The sequence below is a fragment of the Lasioglossum baleicum genome, chromosome 7 (assembly GCF_051020765.1).
Source record: "Lasioglossum baleicum chromosome 7, iyLasBale1, whole genome shotgun sequence".
Taxonomy (NCBI): domain Eukaryota; kingdom Metazoa; phylum Arthropoda; class Insecta; order Hymenoptera; family Halictidae; genus Lasioglossum; species Lasioglossum baleicum.
Window position 1 is genome coordinate 2,730,951 of NC_134935.1, and position 20,364 is coordinate 2,751,314.

General features: G+C 44.4%; 1 protein-coding gene across 2 annotated transcripts in view; it reads right to left on the reverse strand.

Annotated features, from left to right (window-relative positions):
* The window catches only part of LOC143210543 (uncharacterized), an 82,949-nt gene extending 63,844 nt beyond the window's left edge, over positions 1-19,105 (reverse strand). Inside the window, exons 1-2 of one of the 2 annotated variants that reach the window (XM_076427469.1) lie at positions 18,972-19,105; positions 1,271-9,427 (exon numbers count right to left, since the gene is read on the reverse strand). In XM_076427469.1, coding sequence (XP_076283584.1) covers positions 8,057-9,406 — 1,350 coding nt within the window. In that variant the 5' untranslated portion in view covers positions 9,407-9,427; positions 18,972-19,105 and the 3' untranslated portion in view covers positions 1,271-8,056. Of the gene's footprint in view, positions 1-1,270; positions 10,040-18,971 lie in introns of those variants that run through there. The other variant, XR_013009276.1, reaches the window with a different exon arrangement.
* Positions 19,106-20,364: the final 1,259 nt, after the last annotated feature.

Sequence of the window (20,364 nt, forward strand, 5' to 3'; positions counted from 1 at the left end):
TAAGCTATTAAATTGTCCCAAAAGTTTCTTCTGAAATGTATTCTTTTAATATTGCTAAATAAATATTAGGTTGTCCCAAAAGTTGGTTTTCGATTCATGCACATAATGCAAATTCATGTTAGGAAGTACAGTAACATCAGCATAAAGATTATCGCATTGTTTGTATTTATTTAACAACATTAAAGGAACACATTCCGGAAGGAACTTTTGGGACGACCTAATATTACGGTAGAACCTCGTTAGTTGCAAGCTTCGTTCGTTGGTGTCGATCAGTCGAGCAGGTAGTTCACACGGACAGGGTGGAGGTACGCTTGCGTGTAGCGCGCGTGCAATCAAACAGGCGCCAACACGGGGAAGGGGAACCAGCGACTCGGCTCTCACTCTCGGCCCGCGTATATCCCATCCCATCACTGGATCAGTGCGCTATTCGCAATTCTACTCGACAGTCCTCCAGCTCCGGAGATATTCCTGTTCTAGGTTCTTATGCCTCGTACAGGTGAACCGCGCATTTCGGCGAAGATTTCGGCGCGCAGAATGCTGTGCCGAAGGACGAACGGATTTGTGCTATTTCCATAATTTCTTGTGAACAACTGTGGGAGCTCCAACGGCGTATACTATATCAAGAAATACAGAAAATGTTGGCAGTTTATTGAGTGAATTAAAGTTTCAAAGTGAAATGTTCAGGTCTGTACGAAGCATTAAAGACATCAAATTCGAGATTATATGACTTGAATTTTTGGAGTTATGACATTTCGAAAAACGGCGCGCATTGCGGCGTGCATTCGTGCGCGCGGTGGATTAATATTGGTGCTTATAAGTAAAATTGATTATAAGTACTTGTCTATAAGAGGCATTTTGCCGTAGCATACAAGAAGTTTAGAGAAATATTTTGAATAGCATCGTGTTAAATATCGAAAAGATCAGTAGCAATGACATGAACGTCTTTTCAGTGCCGCTGGATCTGAACAACATTTCATTGTCAAGCAACCAGTCATCGAATATACGTCCGTAGGCTGCGATCCATTTCATGTTTCTCAACGAATTTTGCACTATAGTCTGCACGACGCTGTCACTGGCTCTAAACGTAACAGCGGTAGTAGCATGTCACGTAATAATTAATTTTTTCCTGTTTCGTTTTTTTATGAGCATATAAAGATCATTACTTTCATTAAAAACCATTTAAAGAATATCTGAGTAACTATTAGTCACTGTTTTGTTTTGTGCTTCATATCTTAACAACATTTCATTGTCAAAGATGATCAAGGGTGCGTTCCGTTTCACGCATAATGCGCATACACTGTATAGCGTAGTATAAGAGTCTCTATGCATACACTATACAGTGTATGCGCTTGAAGCGTGAAACGGAACGCACCCCAAGTACTTGTTTATAAGTGCCATTCTGGAAACAGCACAAATCTAATGGATCCACCGCGCGCACGAATGCACGCCGAAATGAGCGCGGCGGCGTTCGTGGCACCGTTCTTCGAAATGTCATAACAGCTCAAAAAATTCAAGTCATTTAATCTCGAATCTGATGTCTTTAATTACTTTGAGTGCTTCGTACAGACCTGAACATTTCACTTTGAATCTTTAATTCACTCAATAAACTGCCATCATTTTCTGTATTTCTTTGTGTAGTATACGCCGCTGCAGCTCCCATAGTTGTTCGCAAGAAAATCAGATAATAACAGAAATCTCTTCCGATCGTCGTTCGCCGTTCGGCGCGGCGCGCGGCGTTCTGTTCGTCGAAATGTTTAGGTCTGTACGAGGCATTAGACCTCCGTAAACCTAGTGTTAAAAACGTACGATGGTATGTACTCCCATTTTTCATAATCCCTTTCTTTGCGATAATGCAAAGATGGGGTTTTTCAGTAGTCAAAAGAGCTCGATAAAAGATCAGTCTAGGTCGCGATCTTCCTCAAAAGTCTTATTTTTACGTTTACGAGGCGTAATTTACATTATTCAGTAGCGTAATCTGTGTTGCGTCCTAAGGTGGACGTTCGAAAGAGGAATAGTTTAATTTAAAGATTAGAATTGAGATACAACGCAGTTTCGAACCTACCTGCATTCTAGTAAACACATTTCATATTTTATCATCCTCCTGGATGGATCATATTTCTTTGCGCATCTCACAGATCGTGGAACAATCCGTTGCTCATCGATTCCTCTGAAAAATCTTCACATTCTTCAGTGATGAACAGATTTCAACGAATATTCGCTCTCAATTTATATTTCAAATTGTCTCAATTATTTAATGAAATAGATTTCGCTGTATTCTTAATTTGTTCAATGAAACATGTATTAAAATATAGTCTACACATTAAATCATTATAACTAGAGGGTTATTGTTGCTCGCTTCGCGAGCTCGCGGATAGGATTTTTTTGATTTGGTGTGTGACTCTCCACGAGCCACACAAAGAACTTCCCGATTCGTTAGTTGCAGTATATTATTATCATTATTAAGTGTACGTTTTAAGAAGATTATACGTTTTCAGGGAAATTCAATAGTTTTCTACATATCAAAATGTTTGCTATATGGCGTCGCATTAAACCAACATCGTATGCTCGTTGCTCGCTTGGTTCCTTGTTATAGCATACTAATGTTGCAAAATAAATTGTCTTAATTAGTTTTTCGAAAACGATACAACTCCCTATTATCCGGGTTTGCAGTATTGGTCTTGGTTTTCTTCGATACTGTTAATTTAAATTGTCCCAAAATATATAAACCGCGCTCAATTTTGAAACTCTGCTCAGTGGTACATACAACTTTTATGAATCGTAATCGCTTCAGCAGGAACCACTGGAAATTGACTACGTGTGATTTGATATTTTTCCTCACTCGACATATGAACTTGATTCGATATTTTTATTATTGGTGTTAAATTTTGATGAATATTTGCATTTTTCATATAATCACGATAACGAGTTCTTACTTTCACTCCTACTCTGGCCAATTGAAAATCTAACCACAATATAGACGGAATTTTAGTATTTTCTTGAAAAGTAATAAATTTTAATATTCCGCATGTGTGCTCCATTAACCAATCCGTTTTCAACATCAATGTTATTAATAATTATCATATAGTTTATATTAATTTTCAATTTAGTCTCAGTTAATAATTCGTTTTGAACTGATTGTTTTTTTACAGATTGTAATATAAATTTTTTTTTGTACTTTCATCGATATTCTTTGAAACTGTATTCTCGGGAGTAGAGATGATTAACTCACTCTTGCATTGGGATAATTTTCGATTATTGTAAGCGGAAACGTTAGCGTAAGGTACAAAAAAAAAATTTTTTTTTAAATTTAAAAAAAATGAAAAAAAAATTTTTTTGTGTAATTACGTTTGTTTCTTCGATGGAAACTTTACGTTCTCGCGTATAAATTGCATTGTAGAATCAACTCCTTTCGAAAAAAACTAAAAATCTAAAAAACTACTTGACCAATATAGACCAAAATCTAATCAGCTCTAAGTTACGACGGGGCACATCGATTGCATCATTCATCATTCTGATCGCGTTGTTACTTTTTTAGAAAACGTTAACGAAAAATTTGATCACATAGAAACAGACATACGCACACACACACACACACACACATACGAACATTTTGCTGAAAATAGTCTAAAATGACTGCAATGACCATGAAACGTGAAGAAAAAATCGATTTTCGATTTTCGGGGTCATTACAATAACTTCCCTATAAAATCGGGAAGTTAATAAATAATATTACAAAGTGTAACCACTGTTATTTTCACTTCATCCAGTCTTCGACAAATAACAAACGGAAACTCTTTCATACGCAATTACGCAATACGCAAAAACCACTCTGGTCAAGTTGCGTACCTATAACCTCACATACTTCATTGGTCAAACTAGTGGGTTATCACATCATTTCAACGAAAAAATGATTACATTAATTCTGTTCACAAAAATCGATTTCTTGCAAAATCCTGAGGTCGTAGACAAACTTTGAGACCAGATTTGAAATCAGCGTGAAAAAATCTACGGGAAATGATATACATGTTACGGATGACGAACAGGTGTTCAATATCATCTCTGGCAGAAACCGTCCTAGATAAACGAACAGAGCTACCCTAGATAAATCTACATAATTGTTTAGGTTAGTTTAGGGCCCAAACGTACGCACGACGGTCGTTGACAAAATACGAATGTTCACTTGAAGGGTACTGACAAGTACCACCCGTCATTGCAGGGCTATATAAGCCCTTACATTTCTACTCTCGTGGGCTAGTACTGTCGTAATCACGAATAGTGTCGCGTCGTGCTGCATCTCGGAAGTCAACTACCAGTGAGATCGGACGTTCGTTCCTTTTGAATCAAAGTTTAACCGTACAGATTCCGCGAGTTCGGTCTAAAATCTGTTAGGCAGTGACAAGGTTGCCCCGAGTCCCCCGCATTGCCAGTGCGTCAACACCGTGCGTCTTAGCTTAGGTAATATCACCTTTCAATTTCTTTCCTATTCTAAATTCAGTTCATTCGCGACACAAGTACACTTGTAGAACGAAACTCTATAGTAAGAATATATTTGTCTTCTTTGATAATTAACTTAAATTCATTAAACCCATAATTATCGTCCAATATCCTAACCAAGTAATTGAACGTCCCCACATGATACAATCTTACCGCTCGGATTGTATCAATTAAATTATACTAGTTACGAGGCTTACTAATTATCCTAGCAATTCCCTGATTAACCATCAGGTTCTTTCGCGACATTCCAATTGTCCGAACAGAGATTTATCCAACCTAGCGGCTCCCCAGTTTTGCATTGGGTTCGTCCGCATCCTAACAGCTCCCTGATTTCGCATCAGGTTCGTCTGTGCTATTATACAACCTCCTAGCAGCTCCCCGGTTTTGCATCGGGTTCGTCTGCGTTTGACTCCATTCCTAGAGGCTCCCTGACTTCGCGTCAGGTTCGTCCTCGCTGTCAATAATCCTAGCGGCTCCCCAATTTCGCATTGGGTTCGTCCGCGTTCCTTAACTAACAAATTTATATCATATTCCTAGGGTAATAACCCTTCGCCGGCCACTCGTGCTGCTCGCGGCCCTGGCTCGTAACATACATATAGCCTGTCAAAAAAAAATTTTTTCCGCCCGTGGTAACGGAGAAACCACATGTTTTTGAAATTGTGAAAATTTAACGAATTTTCTTAAGGTTAAACAACGTTCGTACCATAATCTCCCTATTTTTTCCATATTTTGCATAGTTTCAACTTTAATTTTTAAAAAATTTCATCGTTCTACCTCATTTCTATCGAAAGTTCTTTAATTTTGAATCGAGTTTGGTCGAAAGTTCCCACTGTGCGGCATTCGTGGCACCGATCGTCGAAATGTTCTACTCTGTACGAGGCCTTAGAGTTTAGAGTGTGCTTGTGATTCGAACGTTAGGCTGCCGGAGGCGTCCCGGGACGTTCTCTCTAGATGTTAGGCTCTTGCACCCTGGTGTCTGTGTGAAGATCGTGTTGCGAATGTGTTGGAGAGCTTGTCTTTTTCCACTTTTTAAATATAGGGCTTGATAGGTAGGTAGCTTACCTTCTTGATGTGACTGTTTGTTCTAAGTAGGTAGGGGCCGGGGCTAGCTACCGTTTTCTCTTTTAGGTAGGCCGCGATTCGTACGGTAGTTAGTCACTGGAAGAGCACGAAGTTTCGGCTCGAAGCTAAATCGAACAAGGCGTGACGTTCGAATTGATGCTTCGTGCACGATACTTCCTGCTCATGTAGTTTTTCGCGGACGCGGACGCAAGCGCGCGCGAATTAGGGTTTCGAAACGTTGCGTACCTGCTCGATCGTACCAGTGGAACGATCGGCTTCTCTCGAGACTTGTGATTCGTCTCGGAAGTCGTCGATCGTTTTCACTGCGAGCACGTTTAGGGTTTCAGATGTTTGGTGGACCGCCGAAGAAAAAGAAGAGACAATATACCTAAGTGAACCTGACAAACTGTCGCTCAAGAGGGCAACTACAATGGCCTCGCATCTTCGGATGCGAAGTTATTTCATTCGTTACTATCATATCACTGTACTCGTCTGTAGAAGTAGTAGTAGTACAGCCCCTGGCAGAATGTTTCCAATCGGAGGCATTGATACGGATTTTAGAGAAAACATTCACAATTTAGAAGTATAAAATATTACTTTATGGAGTTAAGACTGATGGGAAATGAAAATGGGGCTTATTGAAGAATGAAAAACAACAAAATAACACAAGCTTCCATTTGTTATAACAAAGAAACGAGAAAATAAACAAAATGTTACACAGAAACAAGTTCCCGATTAATAGATCCGCTGGAAGAAAGTTTCCGATTCGATTACCACTGCCGATCACCAAATTTGTTCAACAATTACTGTTGGATGTTTCTTATAGAGCTTTTTGCGCTGATTCCTAATCTGCCGTTAATTTTTCCCCTAGAAGCATAGTTTTTGATTTTGAAAAAAAACATATTTTTCAACTTTAAACAAATATTGTGATGTTATTCTAAAAGATATTGGATTGTTCTTTGCAGCAGAAGATTCTGTAGACTTTCCCGAATATAGTGATATCCAATATGAATATATCATTAATTTTTAAACATGTCCTCCCGTGGAACGACCCGAGGGTAGCCCAAAGAATTACCGGACGAATATCGTGGGTCCCGAATAGCTCGTGCTCGAGGATTCGGCGACACACGATCCGTGGCCTCACGAACCTCTCAGGAGAGCGACTCCCGGTCAACGGTAAACGCGGGGGAACACACGGTACACCGCGGTACGAATTTTCGCGAACTCGAATAACGTCCCCGAACCAACACGACCTGGTCACAATATTATCGGAATAAAGCCTGACCGGCACTTACCAATATCGCTGGGATGGCGGCTGTCGCAAAATTACTTTTCTATGATCGCGGTCTAAATGTTCGCACGTCTTCACTAATCGTAGTCTTTCGACCCAGTGGCCCAGTTCGAGATGGTTCGGAACGCGGAAGCGAGTTTCCCCCCCCCCCACTCTCGCCTTCGGCGACGCTCGGGCCAATCACGTCGTTTCTGAACGCAGGGACGCCTCGATGACATGTCGGCCCGGGCCTTCGGTATTTTATATTTTCCGAAGCCCGGCCGATATAAGGCGGTTAGGCGGCATCCATGGCTCGGAGCCGTTCCGGTGTAGCTCTCATGGCCTTTCCGGATGAGACGTCGACGAGTGTGGACTGCTGGTCGTCCTTATTTGTAGCAGCCTCGTCGCTTTCTCCGGGTTGACAGATCCGGGCTCGGTCCAATCCTCGCCGTCTTCCTCGCCAGCGGCGCCCTGTGATAGGTGTTCCGAGCGTCTTCGCTTGCGGCCTTCCGCCAATCGGCGGCCGGAGACAGGTATCGGGCTCCTCGCCGATTTCGGTAGTTTCTGAAAACTCTTGTCGCGCCCGGCGGCGCGACATTCAAATGCGATAACTCTATTCTTTGGTCGTTAGGATGTCCCAGGGAGAGCGCTCGTTATAGCCGTTTCGTTATTATACCGCTTTTTCGGTGACCCGGTCTTTCGCTTAAGGTTCGGAGTGACGTAGGCTCAATCTGCCACGTCACAACTCCCCCCCCCCCCGACGGAGACCGGGGCACCGGTGGCAGTTACCAGCCAGGCTTGTTCGCGAGTTCGGGGACGAGTTCCCCATCACCAATCCAGGCGAATATATCCTTTAAATCGTTGTTTTCCCTGATGTGGGCGGAGCCTGCTGTCACTACCGGTACCTATGGGAGAAACCGGATTCGCTCAAGTTGGGTTCCGCTGAACCCGGGGAAACATAGGGATCAGGGTGAAATGACGAAACCACAGTTGAGGGCGATAATCTTTTATTCGCGCCCCTCGAGCGCTTCTAATGCTGGTGTCCCTCCCACCCTCCGAAACTTCAGTCTTATAAAGAAAATAAACGATATTGCTATCGAAGGGGGGAGGGACCGGTAAACTATAATACTTATTTTCAGTTTTTGATTATTTATATAAAAAAACTTTGGTCCCGGTACTGGTCCGGTTATTGGCGGTAACTTGCCGACCTTCCTTGGTGGTCTGGCCCTCTTAGTACCGACCATACCTCGTGCCGCTGCACTCTGGGCACGTTTCTACGGTGTAATAAGGGCGGCCGCATCGGTAGCAATATTGCCACTTCTGAGGCTCTAAGCACTCAGAATGGCAGTGCCCGATCTTATGGCATCGCCAACACCCTTCTTCTACCTCTGCGCCTCGCCGACCTGGTTTCCCTCGTCTCTTCGGGGTTCCTCGTTGCCGCATCGGTATTGCGTTCGCCTCCCGCCGTCCTGGGTTCTGAGCCGCTCGGTTGTTGTTGGGTGCTGTACTGTTCCCTCTTCGGGGTGGTGCGGTGGAGATTCCCCCCCTGGTCGGCCTCGCCTCAATCGTTACCGAAGTGCCGAACATGTTTTGTGCCTGTATATTCAGGCCCACTCTTTGTACCGGTTGGCTCGTATGATTCCCCGGGAGGGTTCTGCTTATACGTTCCTCCACTGCCTCCACTTCTGCGCCTCGTCGACCCACTTTTCCGCGCCTTTTCGCGGTTCCTCGTTGTTGAGGACGGACTGTGGCTACTTCTCTTCGGCTCTGGGCCGGCCTTGTGTGCGTTGCCGTGTTTGGTGTTGGTGGCATCTGCACGGACACCGTGGTACCGTGCATGGTGTGCGCCTGGATGTTCAGTCCAGCTTTCTGGACTGGCTGGTGCGTTATGTCGGCGGCGATCGCTCTCCGGATCCTGCTTTCCGCTTCCTCCATCGTCGTCGGGCGGTGTTCGATTCGCACCCGCTCCATTCGTTCTTTGATGGATTCGGCGGTCGGTTGAGGCGTTGGTGATCTTCCCCTCGCGGGTGCTGCTACTTTGACCGGGGTTGGTATAGTTGCCGGCGGTAATACCGGTCCTGGTTCTGGGCCCGGTTTTACTATTCCGACAATCTTCCTACGGTCGTGCACCCTTCCGCGGCCCAGGTTGCTCCATACGTCCTCGTTGAAGAGCATTTTGTCGATGGTTTGGTCTCGAACCCTTAGCGGTCGGACCTTAGTTTTTAACGGTTGGGGCTGTAATGGCTCCGCTCCTACTTCTGGGGTATCCTCTTTCGGCTGCTCTGTGCTCACGGCTGGGTCGGCCTGTGGCTTCCCCTGTTCTTCCGCTTCCTCCGGTATCGGCCTTAGATGAAGGGTGGCCGTGGTTACATAGGTCGTCGGTGGGGAAGGTGGCCTCAGTAGGTCTCCCCACGGTAAGGCTTCTCCCAATAAGTCTGACAATTGCTCCTGGGCCAGTTGTGGGGGTCCGTGCGGTCGACAAGCTATTGATGCTGTTGCTGTACGGATACCCCTCGGTAATGGGTGGAGCCTTTGCAGTCTTTCCACAATCGACTCCATTGTAGCTTTAGTTGAGTCCATTTTCTCTTTGGATTCGGTAGTCTGTTGAGAAAAGAGAGGCTATGGTGTTAATACTTGTCTGTCGGTGTTTGAGTGGGGAAGTATGGTTTGAGGTCCGATATATGCGCTTTGCCGAGGTTCTTTCCCTCTTCCGTCGCCAAGTTATAGACTCCCGGTGACAGTTTTTTCGTTATAATTACCGGACCAGTAAATTTCGGTGACAGTTTCGCCGCAAAATGGTTCGCGGCCGACGAAAGCACTCGCTGTCGTTTCATAACCCTGTCCCCTACGTTAAATTCTCGGTTTCTCCGTCGCAAATTATAATGGTGCGATTGTTTCTGATATGCGTTCTCGAGGTTTTCCAACATCCAATGCCGCAGCGTCGGTAATTGCGACACCCGCTTCTTCCAGGTGTTATTGGATGTCACCTCGAGGTCGATCGGAGGCTCGACGTTAGCCCTCGCACATTTTGCCGGTCGCGGCTCCCGCCCGAAATTGAGAAACGCTGGGGAGGCTTGTAGAACGGAATGGTGCGCGGTATTATACGCAAAACGAAATTGATGTAAATTTAAGACCCAATCACGGTGGTCCCTCTCTATACAGGGTGTCCCAAACTAAGTGTAAGTCCCGGAAATGGGAGGTTCCTGAGACTATTCTAAGAGACATTTTCCTTTGCACCAATGTCAACTGCGGCTTTGTTTAGGAGTTATTAACAAAAAACACGGACCAATCAGAGCGCGCCCTGGGCCGCCGCGCCGTCACGATGCGATGTCACGGCGTACCGCGACACTCGCTTGCCGGCGCGGTTTGGCGCGCCGGGCCAGGGCGCGCTCTGATTGGTCGTGTTTTTCGTTAATAACTCCTAAACAAAGCCGCAGTTGACATTGGTGCAAAGGAAAATGTCTCTTAGAATGGTCTCAGGAACCTCCCATTTCAAGGACTTACACTTAGTTTGGGACACCCTGTATAAGCGACGATCATCGTCTTAAGGATCCGATTCACTCGCTCTACAGGGTTCGCTTGCGGGTGGTACGGGGGGTGGTGCTTAATCGAATGCCGTATTCGTCGGCGAGTTCCCTCAGAGTCTTGTTTGCGAACTCGGTACCGTTGTCCGTCAACAAGACATCCGGGGTCCCCCATCGCGAAAAAATTAACCCTTCTAGGGCCTCCGCTATTTTCGGACCGGTAGCGTGTCGAAGCGGGGTGCACTCTATCCATTTCGTGAACAGATCCTGCATAACGAGAAGGTACGAGTTGCCGGACCTGCTCGGAGGGAACGGACCCATAATGTCGGCAGCTACTACTGTCCAGGGCATGTCGACTCTGCGCCGACCCATCAACCCCGGTGGGAGTGTTTGTTCCACCTTCGTGAGTTGACAGGTATTACACCGTCTTACGTACTCTACTGCCGTTCTATACATGCCCGGCCAGTAGTAGCGGGTGGCGATACGATGATAGGTCTTTTCGACCCCTAAATGCCCTGCCTGCGGGTTGTCGTGCGCCTCCTGCAGGATTTCGGTTCTCCGTTCCTCCGGGATAACTAGTTTCCACTCGTTCCCGTCGGAACCCAGCGTTTCCGCGATCAACGGATCTGTTCTTCGGCAAAACAGCTCCCCGCTTCGAATTGCCCAGTCCGGAAATTTCTCGGGATTCTTCTCGACTTCCGCAAATTTTTCCTCGTACCACTTTGGGCAAACCGCAGCCGCGATATGAGTTTCCCCTTCGGTATCCCCCTCCCCCTCGTAAATACGCGAAAGTGCATCTGGCACTTTATTTAGGGCTCCCTGCCGATACACTACTTGGAAATCGTATTCTTGTAGTTGCAGGGGCCAACGCGCTAACCGACCCGTAGGGTTTTTTAGAGTCCGAAGCCACCGTAAACTGTTGTGGTCCGTGATTACCGTAAATGCGTAACCTTCTAAATATGGACGAAATTTTTGTACCACCCAGACAATCGCGAGACATTCGAGCTCTGTAGCGGAATATTTTCGCTCCGGTAATGTGAGCGATCTACTCGCGAATGCTATTACGCGTTCGATCTCCTCGACCTCTTGCGTTAATACCGCGCCTAAACCTACCGTGCTCGCATCCGTCTGCAGGGTAAATGGGGTTTCGAAATCTGGGCACGAGAGGGTAGGTGCCGAAGCGATCGCGTCCCGTAAGGATTCGAAGGCGCTTTGTTGGGCGTCCTTCCACTCCCATTCGCGATCTTTACGTAATAAACCGTTAAGTGGTTCGGCAAGTGTGGCGAATCCCGGAATAAATCTCCTGTACCAGGAGGCCATCCCGAGAAAACGCCGCACCTGCTTCACCGTTTTTGGCGGAGGGTACGATAAAACGGGTTGGATTTTCTCCGCGTCCACCTTTAATCCCTCTCGGCTCACCACGAAACCTAAGTACCGAACTTCTTGACAGCAGAACTCGCACTTATCAGGATTTATTATCAGACCGGCTTCCTTGATCCTATTTAATACGCGTTTGAGCCATTCGAGATGTTCTTTGAACGTTTTGGTGACGATAATTATATCGTCCAAATACGAAAACGCGTGAGGCTCCATTTCTGGGCCTATTAACCGGTCCAATAATCGCTGAAAAGTTGCGGACGCTCCTGTCAGACCATACGGCATGCGGCGGAAATGGAAAAGACCTTTTCCCGGTACCGTAAAACCTGTTATTTCGCGGCTTCCTTCCTCTAACGGAATTTGGAAATACGCTTGACTGAGGTCGATGGTCGAGATATACTTCGCGGCTCGTAATTTGTCTAGGATTTGCGTCATGAGCGGTAACGGGTACGCATCTTTCTTCGAGACCTCGTTAACTTTTCGGAAATCGAGACAAAAACGGTATTTACCGTTGGGTTTCTTAACCATCACGATCGGACTTGACCAAACACTTTGCGATGGCTCTATTATGCCGTCGGCCAGTAGCTTATCTACTTCCTTATATATGGCCTCCTGTACTTTCGGGGAGACGGCATAATATCGTTGTTTAATCGGGGGATGGTCGTCCACATCGATTCTGTGGCTCGTCAAGTTCGTCATTCCGGTCATATCGTTAAATTCCGGTAACGTGGTCTCGAGAAGCTGTTTTAATTGTCGCTTTTCGGCTTCCTCTATCGTTTGCAGACCACAACATACGGTGTCGGGGTTAGTATTCTCGAAAGGGAATTTCTCATTTGGCCGTTTCGCAAAATACCACACCGAATTATGGTATTCGGCTACTATGCCGAACTTCGCGATCGAATCGGTTCCTAATAGCAGGGGTGTCACCAGATTGTCTAAGACTCGCGCAAATACATCACGTTTCTCTCTGCCTATCTTTAACGAAAAACGTGCCTCATCGACTGCTCGATCCACTGCGCCAGTGGCGAGGAGGAAATAGCAAGGTTTATCCGTCGTTGTAATTTCGATAGCTTTATCCTCGACGTTCTCGAGGGTTTCTCGGCTCACAAAGGTCAACGATGAGCCCGAGTCTACTAAGGCGCGGGTCGCGAAATTGCCGATATACGCGTCGACAGTCAGCAGCGGCGGTCGGTATGTATCCCCATTTACCATTACGCGTGCCGATATTAATTCGGGTGAAGTCTCTCTTGACCCCTTGATCGACTTCCCCCCTCGTTTCCCGATTGCCTACTGCACCTTCGGCAACGATTTATCGTGATCCCTTCCGCTCCGCATCCGTAGCAGTGCAATCGCGGTTCTTCGCGGCAGTCTCGGGATAGGTGACCAGTCTTACGACAATTCCAGCATTGATGCTGGTACTTCCCGGTAGCACGCGGTTTATCGCGTCGTGGCCACTGTTGCACTGCCACGGCTGCAGTCTCTTTTGTTTTTCGAGTTGGGGGATCACGGGATGAACTACGTGCTCCGCTCCCGGATCGGTATCTATCGCGTCCCCCCGGTGCCGTCAACGGTTGTTTATTCGCGACAGGCTCCCGAGGTTTGCGAAGTGCCGATCCGGGTCGAGATTCTCTGCGGAATGATCGGGGAAGTCGATCGCCCGATTCGTCACTTTCTCCACCACTGGCGGAGGATACCGCGTTCGCGTACCCAAACGTGACCGATCTACCCCTTCCGGGTGACTTTGCGCGTGGATATCTATTCGGATAAAATGCTAAACTGGGGTGTACCATTTCCGATGGTTTGGGATTCCCCCGTTTCCTACGTTCTTCTATACGATCCGCCTCTACTAATCTGTCCGCCGCGTCATCAACCGTTCTTAACGACTCTCTTACTATCATTTGTCGCAGTGATTGTTTCGCGCCTTCATATAAAGTCCTCACCATTCTTTCCTCTGACCACCGCGGCTGTAATTTATCGAACATCGTGGTCATTGCCATTACGTACTCGCGGACGGGCTCTGCGTCATCCTGGAATCGTTCCCTAATGTTCCGTTCCAGGTTGAATTGATATTCGGGGTCCCCGAAAAATTCTCGAAACGCGGCCGCGAACTCTTCCCAACTCCCACAGCGACTTCCTTTGCGTTTGTGCCAACGCTTTGCTGTTCCCCCGAGACACACTGCTACGCAGTCGATTAACTCTAAGTCCTCTATGCCGTGATACTGTTGGTGTTGTTCGAGGTCCTCCAGAAATTCTTCTGGGTCCTCTCCCACTTCACCGGAGAACTTTAACCTCCATCGCCTAATTATTTCGGCGATGGGAGTTCCTCTATAATTTAATTCTCGGGGTCTCGCTCCGCGTGGCACTTTCGCGTCGGGGTCGTCATGGGACTCGGGATTTGCTCTCGGCATTTCTGATACCGGACCGCGCTGTCGTTCGGGAGACCAAGGTCTCCACCTTTGGTTCTGCGGTACCCTTAAACTAAATTCGCGGGGCGGTGATCTGCCGTCGCCTTCATTCTCCCCTTGCGGGTTAATGCGCAAGGCCGCTATATGATCTAACGCGTCCCCGTAGTCCGATTCTCCGCCGTCGTTCCCGCGTTCCGGTTTCGGTAAATTCAACCAACTTCTCATTTTAATTCGGGAACCTCGATACCACTTTCGAAACAGAGTTCCCGTAACCGTAGCTGTGTGACTTGAAACGAAATTTTTCCGATATATCACGCTTTAGGCAGAGAGAGCGCGTCTTCTTCTCCGTTCCGCTAATTTTTCTCGTAACGACGCGAACTTTTCTTTTGCCGACACGAATTCCGACTATACTTCTACTTGCCACTTCCCCCAGCCCTTTCTCGTCTTGTTTAACGCGCGGGGGAGAAAACAACAACCCAATCGAAACGCTGGGTGGACCCTTTTCGCAAATCTTTCACGCGCGTTGCCCGTCGACAACGTTTCTGCGCGTTCGCAAAGAGAAAAAACCGGTATTTATCGCAAATTGTCCGCTAATCTCTTTATTTCCGACCAGCGCTAGTCGTTTCGCCAAAATATTTTATAAAAGGGCCCCGCAAATTTTTTAGTTAATTGTTGAAATCTTTTGAGTTCAACCGCAAATGGGTTGTACTCGTCTAGACTACGGACGATATACGGACAACCAACCAGATTCCTCCACCACATGTATTACATAAAAAAAAATTTTATACAAAAAAAGCAGTTTGCATGTGGGATATTATTACAGTAATCGAAACACATCAACGGTTCGAAATCAAATTATGCGAGAGTATCGCAGCCGCGGGTGGATTACGCCGTTTGCGATACCTTCCCCGCGACCGAGAATTTCTCAATGTTTCCAATTTCAAATGATTGCAAATAAACAACCGTGTGCCATTCCGAAAAACAAATTTTTATGCATTATGACAATAAATTCAATATTTAAATATTAGGAGTGAGTGAATATTGAGGAAAGCGGAATGGTATACCAAAGGGGAACAATATAAAAATGTATAAATGTATGTCGGTATTGTGGACCTCTACGGGCGGACCACCTCTAGGGGCGATCCTAGTCCCGTAGCGGTATTACCCACAATAAACAATTTATAAATTGTCCCTCGTATTGGGGATTATTGGGGCGAAACTCAAGATTCTTGGGCGGGTTACACTCGGTGGTGTGTCCCTCTCCCACGAAATCAAGTGTTACCCCTCCGCCAATAACGAGGTCCAAACACAATTAAATGAACACAAGAAATATGCACAGTATATTCAAAAAAAAATTTTGTAATAAAAAAAAATCAGACTGCGAAGGAGGCGTGATCGATATTAATCGAATAGCGTGAATTTACTATTGGTTTTTAATTTTGTTTAGTCTTCTACCAATATGATTATTTGTCTGTAATATTTGTATTTTTACTTAAACAAAATCACATTATAACTATTAGCCTCAGATTACCCGAAGGTCCGTTAATATTTATTAAATACTAAATCGAGAGTGGAATAAACAATGTTATCCAGATGGAACAGATTGAAACTATTAAAATCGTTAATATTATTAAAAATACGTAATATGAAATTGTGTTGATAGAACACGCGATCACGTTTCCTTCTCTGATTACACTGTCCAACAAATTTCAACTTTTTTTGTGATTTCAATATACTGTTGGGTCCTTCTTATAGAGTTTTTTGCACTGATTCCGAATCTGGTTTTAATTTTTTTCCTATACGTCCAGTTTTTGAGAAAATGGAGTTTTAAAAAAAGACATATTTTTCAACTTTAAACAAATATTGCGATGTTATTATAAAAGATATTGAATTGTTGTTTACAGCAAAAGATTCTGTAGACTTTCCCGAATACAGTGATATCCAATATTAATACATTATGATTGTTTAAACATGTTTAAACAATGATTAAAGACGGAGATGCACCACTTTTGCACCAATTTTTGACGATATTTTCGAATTTATCTCAAAAAATAAGGGTCCAGCGAAAAATTGAACTATACCACGCGAAAGAGCAGACTTTTATCTTGAGAAACCCCCCTGTGAAGTTTGCATGGTCGACGTTTTTACCGAACCAGAAAGCAAAATATCTTCGCCCGACATGCGTTGACGCCAGTGGTGCTCTTCCACTAGCGCGGTCGTTCGTCGGGATACGGCGCGGCGTGCTGCGGTGAAACGGCGCGTGGCTATAAGCGCGCAATTATGTCAGCTTACTTAAATGTAATATTTTATTAAATGTGTTATACTATTGTTATTTATTATTTATTAGTATATTTATTCTGTATAAATTATTTTATGTATTTTTTAATGTTAGTCTCTCGTTTATAGTATATTTAATACAAAAAAGACCTTTTGTAACAAAAAAATAATTTATTCACACACTACACTATTACACTATTTACAATGCTAATATATATGTGTACACTATTCAGATATAATACACTACTAAAATACATATATTATATACACAACAACTAAAATACTATAAATAACTATAAATGTTTTTTATGAAGTTTTATACGTAGCAATGCAGATTTGAAATGCTTGACACGACTGATTTCAACAAACACAAAGCCGAAACTGAACTCTGGCATCAGTTTTCTTAAGAACCAACACGATATTTTGAAATAAATGACGGTCTACGGACAACGGAATACATTCAATGTAAGGAAAGTCTGCAATGCGGTGACTGAAAAATTTTATTTTCAGTAATTGTCGTCTTATCTATGTATTGTAATTATAGTGCCAATGAACACTCGAGATTCTTCCGAGTAAAATAAGTCCAAACACAATATAAACGGGACTATTTTTATTGACTTAAATACATAATTAAAATAGTTTGCTCCATATTAAATCGATATAGTGTATTATATCTGAATAGTGTACACATACATATATATTAGCATTGTAAATAGTGTAAATAATGCAGCGCGCCGCGCCGTATCCCGACGAACGACCGCGCTAGTGGAAGAGCACCACTGGCGTCAACGCATGTCGGGCGAAGATATTTTGCTTTCTGGTTCGGTAAAAACGTCGACCATGCAAACTTCACAGGGGGGTTTCTCAAGATAAAAGTCTACTCTTTCGCGTGGTATAGTTCAATTTTTCGCTGGACCCTTATTTTTTGAGATAAATTCGAAAATATCCGCAAAAATTGGTGCAAAAGTGGTGCATCTCCGTCTTTAATCATTGTTTAAAAATGTTTAAACAATCATAATGTATTAATATTGGATATCACTGTATTCGGGAAAGTCTACAGAATCGTTTGCTGTAAACAACAATTCAATATCTTTTATAATAACATCGCAATATTTGTTTAAAGTTGAAAAATATGTCTTTTTTTAAAACTCCATTTTCTCAAAAACTGGACGTATAGGAAAAAAATTAAAACCAGATTCGGAATCAGCGCAAAAAACTCTATAAGAAGGACCCAACAGTATATTGAAATCAAATTTGGTGTTGGACAGTGTTATTAAACCTGAAAATAAATTCTTATTTCACACCCGGTATATTGTAACGGCGGAATAGCACACGAAATTCGAAAATACAATGAACAAAGACCCTCGTAGAGGACCTTGAACAGAGAACAGGCTGTTGTAAATACGACGTGACTGTTGCTGTGCTTACTAGGTGCTGGTTCGTTGGTTCGAGCGAGACAAAGAAAATACCGCTCAAGGACGGGTCGTGCTTCTCTACTACGCGACCGTTTCGTTCGCCCGATTCGAATTTACACGTTTCACTTTCGAAATCAGAATTTTCCCGTGAGAGCCCCGAGCTTCCTCACGCGTCTCTTTTAAAAGAAACGTATTTCAAATCGCTTTTTACGGCGAGATTTCCGCAATGTTCGGGCGCCAATTTGTCACGCCGGTTATTTCCCTGCGAACAGAGAGAAAACCGACTTCGAGAAATTATGGCCTTGCGACCGGGCCATGCTCGGTCGCGCGACACGTGGTCCTCTCGAGACAAAAGATCCTCGCAGACTCTAACGGAACGACAAAATTGTACGCGAAGTGAACAGGCGCCAGGTACGATACCGTACCACGCGAAACTCTCGAACGATTCGCTCGGTTTTCAGAATGACATCGAATCTGCGAACATCGTTTTGGCCGGTGACGGCCACGAACAGGTCCAGGGAACCACGTGAGGAAAGGGACGGGGCATTCCCCGCGACGGGAACGTTTCTCATGAGGAATGAAATTACTCGATAGTTCTCGGGCAAAATATCGTCGTTTATTAAAACGAGGTGGTCATACAATCCGCCGGCCGATGCCGGCTGCAGTCAATAGTTTTGCCGGCGCGAACACGAAAATGACGGCGGTTGTTCGGCCGATCGCGCGGAATAATTTCGATCGCGTCGAGCTCGGTCGTCACAGGACTTCGCGTGAATTTACAAGCCACGAGGGCACGAACTCGACCGAGCTCCGGTAACGTACACGTACCTAATTCGAGACTGGGCGAGACGTGCGAACGGTGAACAATACGAAACGAATACGGCGTGTTATCCTCCCGTGGAACGATCCGAGGGTAGCCCAAAGAATTACCGGACGAATATCATGGGTCCCGAATAGCTCGTGCACGAGGATTCGGCGACACACGATCCGTGGCCTCGCGAACCTCTCAGGAGAGCGACTCCCGGTCAACGGTAAACGCGGGGGAACACACGGTACACCGCGGTACGAATTTTCGCGAACTCGAATAACGTCCCCGAACCAACACGACCTGGTCACAATATTATCGGAATAAAGCCTGACCGGCACTTACCAATATCGCTGGGATGGCGGCTGTCGCAAAATTACTTTTCTATGATCGCGGTCTAAATGTTCGCACGTCTTCACTAATCGTAGTCTTTCGACCCAGTGGCCCAGTTCGAGATGGTTCGGAACAGTGATGCCAGAATCGGGGACGCGAGGACGCTTCCCCTCCAGCACAGGTTCCCCCTCTCTGACGGACCGTCCTCGCCGTAGCTTCTGCTGCGCACGCGCTACACACGAACGTACTTCAACTCTGCCCGTGTGAGTGCATGCTCGATTGCACGCGCGCTACACACCAAGCGTACCTCTACCATGTCCGTGTGACTACCTGCTCGACCGAACGCGTCAGCGACGCGTTCCTTCGATTTTCACCAATTTTCATGTTGCCGAAGTTTCGGAAGCACGAGTCGGAAAGTCGGGATCTGGAGACGGCGCGCATTTGAATCCCGGGACGGCGCGGCGCGGCGCGGTGCACATTTTGCTATAACTTTTGATCTAAAAAAGATATCAAAGCGAAATTTGGACTAAATTTTTTTTTTAAAAACCGGGTTTAATGGTTCATCCTAAAATATGTTTTGTATTTCTTAAAAAATTTTTCTCGTTGATTTTTAAAGTTAAGGTAGTCCAGAGGGCCCCCAACACAAATTGATTTTTAGTCGAACCATGCTCAATAAACAATTACGAAAAAATTTATAAATATTCCATTTAATAGCACACATGATTGAGATTTTTTTCAGATTTTTCAGATTATGCAGACATGTTTAAAAAAATTGAAAATCTCGAAACATTCGAAGAAAATGCATATTTCGTATTGAACTTTTCGAGATACCAGTTTTATAAAAATTCATTAGTCCGATATTATTGAAACAATTGTCCTTAATTTTTCTCAGAATTTTTTATAAATTGTATCGTTAAAAAATCAAAATCAATTTTTTCGATACTTCTTTGTTGATGTATTATGTAATACTGAATATTTTTATAATCAGAAAAATAATGTACAGACTTGATAATGCAATATAAAATATTTTATTTACGTTATATTTCAATATACATATGTGCATCACTCCTAACAATTTTGGTAATCACATAATTATTGTAACGACATTTTACATATATCAGGTCGTTAAGTATGAAACTAGACAAATAAAACACAAATTTCAAACACATTTGTCAAGTTTCATACATCTCCGGTTACGAAAATCGATTTTAAATGGTCCCTGCCTTTCTATAACATAACAAAAAAAAAAAATTAGTTAAAGTCATGATTGTAAAGTATAGAATAAAATATTAATGTATAACTTTATAGTATGGTTTATACTTATCTTTTTTCTTTCAAGTCATTCTTGAATCTGCTAATATTGATTTTACGTTATCGCGATTTTAAATGGTCCTCTGCCTTTCTA